The sequence below is a fragment of the Limulus polyphemus genome, unplaced genomic scaffold (genome assembly GCF_000517525.1).
Source record: "Limulus polyphemus unplaced genomic scaffold, Limulus_polyphemus-2.1.2 Scaffold2923, whole genome shotgun sequence".
Lineage (NCBI taxonomy): Eukaryota > Metazoa > Arthropoda > Merostomata > Xiphosura > Limulidae > Limulus > Limulus polyphemus.
The window spans coordinates 135281-140730 of NW_013668533.1; the positions used below are offsets into that span (position 1 = coordinate 135281).

The 5450-nt window shown below is 36.4% G+C and overlaps 1 protein-coding gene across 4 annotated transcripts in view; it reads left to right on the forward strand.

The window, feature by feature from the left end:
* LOC106468227 (furin-like protease 1) overlaps nt 1-5450 on the forward strand; it is a 114075-nt gene that overhangs the window by 100964 nt on the left and 7661 nt on the right. For 3 of the 4 annotated variants that reach the window (XM_022396558.1, XM_022396560.1, XM_022396561.1), the window contains exon 12: nt 4119-4268. The exons of the other annotated variant lie outside the window; for it this stretch is intronic. In XM_022396558.1, the coding sequence (XP_022252266.1) occupies nt 4119-4268 (150 nt within the window). The remainder of the gene's footprint in view (nt 1-4118; nt 4269-5450) is intronic. 4 annotated transcript variants of the gene reach the window in all.

A 5450-nucleotide genomic window follows, 5' to 3' on the forward strand; every position in this document is an offset into this window, starting at 1 on the left:
TACTTCTAAGATGCTTGTCAGATGTGGAAGAGTCTAAGTATTTCTAAGATGCTTGTCTTACTCTTCCAAATCTGACAAGCATTTTAGAAATACTTACTCTTCTACATCTGACAAGCATCTTAGAAATACTTAGACTCTTCCAAGTCTGACAAGCATCTTAGAAATACTTACTCTTCCAAATCTGACAAGCATTTTAGAAATACTTACTCTTCTACATCTGACAAGCTTCTTAGAAATACATAGACTCTTCCAAGTCTGACAAGCATTTTAGAAATACATAGACTCTTCCAAGTCTGACAAGCATTTTAGAAATACATAGACTCTTCCACATCTGACAAGCATCTTAGAAATATTTAGACTCTTCCGAATCCGACAAGCATCTTAGAAATACTTAGACTCTTCCACATCTGACAAGCATCTTAGAAATGCTTAGACTCTTCCGAATCCGTATTTCTAAGATGCTTGTCAGACTTGGAAGAGTCTAAGTATTTCTAAGATGCTTGTCAGATTTCTCCAATTACTTTAGTGGCTGATGGAACTCTCACTATGTTTGGCTCCAGATGCTTTAAAGTGGTTGATAGAACTCGCAATGTTTTGGGCTCCAGCTACTTTCAAGTAGCTGATTGAGCTCTCACTGTGGTAATTCCAAATGAAATGGTTTACATTATATGTCTGAAGAATATTTTGGTATTTAGCTGTATGTGTCAAGCATCAGTTGAAATTCTGTGCATAGTGTTTCAGTCTGTATGGTAAGCATGTCTGAAATTAAACCAGAGAAACATTTTGTCTTTGAAAGTTATGCAGTTTCTCAGACACATAGTGAGTGGGTATAGAGTGTATACAGATTCTGCCAAAACTTAAAGCAGTAACAGACTGTCCTGAACTGTTGAACAAGAAGGAAGTCTGAATCTTTGTTGACTTTACTTTGTATTATATATATGCTTTATTGCTGGTTCTTCTTCAGTACTAGCACCAAGCAGTGTACAGAGTTAACTCAGTTGACTTTGTCTTGATTGAAGTTACTGTAAAGAGTTTCTTTCTTTCTAGATGCAGGTGGCACAATTTGTTTAGAATACTAGTTCTTAACCTTCCCTTTTTGTTTCATGAACCCCTTCACAACTCGAAGATAATCTCTTGCATATCTCTATACTTGGGTCTATCCACAAAAGATAAGTTAATTAAATTTCCAGATACAACATTGTATTAATTTAACTTCACATCTTACATGTGTGTGTGTGTGTGTGTATATGTTACTTAACTACAGTATGTTCTGAAATGTTCCTGACCCCCCTAATAGTCTGCGGACTACAGGATAAGGGTTATTCATTTTGAACATGTTATGTAATGTTCAATCCAATGCTGTTGTCAGCCAAGTGCTGTTATTATTCAACAAACAAATAACTGCTTGCAGCTGTAGTATTCATTAAGCAATTGTAACACTATTTGTATGGTAGCTAATTACAATAGATCAAACATTACTGAAATGTTTTCTGAATATCAGAGAAGTGGAAGGTATGATACCATGTTGGATAACATTATCAAATTGCAGAAATACAGCTTCACTGTTAAACACCAACCAGGTCAACAGAATGGTCATGTTATAGTGTCCATATCCTTGATATATAGCCACTTAGTAACTACGACACTGGAAAGCATGACCACAGTGATGTTATCGATTTTCCATTTACTAAAGCTGGGAGTTAGGACATTTGTAAGAGCTGCAGTCAGAGCAGCTTTGAAATTAATAGTTAAAAGAGAATAATGACCTTTACTTTCTGAGCTTTTAGGTGCAATTTATTGTTACCTATTAGATATTTTCTGCATGATGATAGCTAAAATGCATAGAACAGTTTCAAATAGATCTCTAATATCTGATGAATATAACTTCAGTGCTTGTATATGTACCTGTTTGTATTTATGCACTGAGAAAAGAGAAGAAACATGTATAATAATGTTCATGATTATGCTGTGAACTCCATCAGGAAGAATTACAGCATGATAGTGTTTGTTTATTGTTTTTTTTTCCATCAAACATTTCTTGTATGTTTAGTTTACTTTTATTCTGTGTTAGTAGCATTTGGCATATATATCTATAGATGGCAGCACATTATGGAAGATGAAGCTCAAGTTCAGTGATGAAAATGTAACTCTCACTGTTGTTGTTTCTCTCCTGATGTATTTAAGTCTCAACTAATCAAATAACTCTGTGTGTGTGTGTGTTGCATGAGCCGAGACATGTGCAAACCTATCTATGATAAATATTCACATAAATCACACCAGAATGCAAAATTCATCGAAAAACCTGTGCCAAAGAGAATGAAATGTAAATAAAGTGGTAATGTGGTATAGTTTCCAGAATATCGAGCAAAGTTTTGTAACTAATCTAGCTGTTTTGTCTGGACAATATGAAGTCATCTTATAGAAGCTATCTTTAGTGGTGAACAATTACAACAAAAAAGGAAAACGTCTGTGCACCATCTGGAGCTTTGGCTCTGCATGGGGGCTTTCCAAACATGAGTCCAACATTTGTACACAAGAATCCCATGAACCTTTTCTTTACATCCAATGTTTGCAACTTTCTTTGCAATAAGCTACCAAGCTTTGATCCTTATCCTGGCACCCCACCTGGGATTGTGTCTGAGCTGGCTGAATTGGGTCTGTCATTGGATAATGTTGCTGAATCTGATGACCAGCACATTCCTCCATGGCTTGTTATCACCCCTGACTTGTGATCTTTCTTTCAGTCATTTGAGGAAGATGGATACTCCTGATCTCAACATCAACCCCACTGTGGAGTTGGAAGACTTGGTTCAAACCCTATTAGCTGTTAAGATCATCAACATGAAAGTGTCTCCAACTCTAATGCCATCACTGTGGCCCACCCTTCTAGTAAGTGATCTTCACATTGATTTGTCATCTGAAAAGTGAAAGAATTAAGTGTCACTTCAACTATTAAATCCAAAGAACTGGAGTTGTGCCATAGGTTAGAAACTTACAGTCTAGTGCCTCATCTTTCTTCTCATAAAATATTCCATTGACATCATGGCATGAGGAGAGGATAAAAACCAAACATTACTTCATGTGCCTGTTGGAGGGATCCACAGAAATGAGATTTGAATTTGCACCCTCACAGGACCATGGCTTAAAGAAGACAGAAACAATTTACTGAACTGATTGATGGGAGATCCACCAAGAAACTCCCTAAAAGACTTGTAGAACCATCCTGTTTAGCAAAGAAAGTTGAAGCAGTGATGGGGAAAAGGGGGGAACAATTACAAATAGCTGTAGCCACTTCCCAATGATGTTCTAACTTGCCTCTTCTAGGAATCAAGGACTTGCTAACAGAACACAATCCAACATTCATAGTGATGTTGTAATCTGCTTTCCCAACTCTGGCAAGCAAACTAGGGGCATAGGACTTCACATTAGAGCCCCAGTCCAACAAACTTCAGATTACAACTTCAGGGGAATTGTAGAGTGATGGGATTATTGCTGGACACAATAATACTTTCATACTAAGAGAAGAGGAAGCATTGCCAGGAGGAGAGAGAATCTCCAGAGCTTCTGACAAACTACACTAATGATGGAAATAATTTGTAGAATGTTATTGGAATGTCACATGGTATTTTTCTGTCTTCTGTTAGGTCATTAATAAAATGTTTATTTTTGTTTAAACTTCACATCATGACATGTTGCTTTCATTCCATTTGAAATAACTCACTACAGTACACCTGTGTTTCTTCACCTAGTAGGTACGCAAATTTCTTCTTATTGCAAAGTCCAGGTAACTGTGTGCTTTATTTATACTTGGAATATCATGAACAAATACTACTAATAAAGTTATGAATTCTTTCTAGTGATAAGGTAGAATATTCTGTTATTAGGTGTGTTTCTTTTTTTTACTGTAGAAATTGTGAAACTGTGATGCATATTTTATATTATGTTGTGTGTGATTTCTCAGTTGATATGTTTATACTCTTCTTTTTTTATTTAGCATTCAAATTTCCTCTAAAGAAAATATGTTGTACTTAAACATCTTAATAAAATTTATTCTTTTATTTATGGTATTATTAAGTTCTTAATAAGATAGTTACAATGTACTGTACATTTTTATAAAGGTTAATTCCAGCCCAGAGCCATGTAGAGTTAAGCTTAACTGTTCATTGTGACGAAATCCAATACCTTGAACATGTGCAAGCTATAATAACTCTTTCTGCAATACGTCGAGGAGACATTCATATTTACTTAACATCTCCGCTAGGAACAAGGTAAGTCAACATACAGACAATATAAACACTTCAGATTAAATTTACCAAATTTTTCAGATTGGAATGAGAAGTTTCGTAGACTTTTCCTTTTGTGCTTTTAAATTGTCAACTGTAACTTAAGCTTCATCAGCCTTAATCGTTATAGTGTGAGTGCCTTTTCTAAGCTTGAAAAGCATGCTTATAATTAACTGTAATTGTCATAAGACATTAGTATTAGGCCAATTATAGAATTTATTTAACACTGCATTCTTTATCTATTCTCTTATGGATTTTCAAGAATTCTTTGACTCTTCCTGATCTGACAGGTCTGACAAGCATCTTAGAAATACTTAAACTCTTCCAAATTTGACAAGCATTTTAGAAATACATAGACTCTCCAAATCTGACAAGCATTTTAGAAATACTTACTCTTCTACATCTGACAAACATCTTAGAAATACTTACTCTTCCAAATCTGACAAGCATCTTAGAAATACTTAGACTCTTCGAACTCACACTATGTTGGGCCATCAGCCACTTGAAAGTAGCTAGAACCCAACATAGTGTGAGTTCTATCAACCACTTCAAAGTAGCTGGAACCCAACATAGTGTAAGTTCTATCAGCCACTTCAAAGTAGCTGGAACCCAACATAGTGAGAGTTCCATCAGCCACTTCAGAGTAGCTGGAACCCAACATAGTGTGAGTTCTATCAGCCACTTCAAAGTAGCTGGAACCCAACATAGTGAGAGTTCCATCAGCCATTTCAAAGTAGCTGGAACCCAACATAGTGCGAGTTCCATCAGCCATTTCAAAGTAGCTGGAACCCAACATAGTGCGAGTTCCATCAGCCACTTGAAAGTAGCTGGAACCTAACATAGTGTGAGTTCCATCAACCACTTGAAAGCAGCTGGAGCCAAACACAGTGCAAGTTCCATAAAATACTTGAAAGTACCTGGAGCCCAACATAGTGCGAGTTCCATCAGCCACAAAAGTAACTGGAGCCCATCACAGTGAGTTCCATCAGCCACTAAAGTAATTGGAGCCCAACATAGTGTGAGTTACATCAACCACTAAAGCAGCTGAAACACAACATAGTGTGAGTTACATCAACCACTTGAAAGCAGCTGGAGCCCAACATAGTGTGAGTTACATCAACCACTAAAGCAGCTGAAACACAACATAGTGTGAGTTACATCAACCAC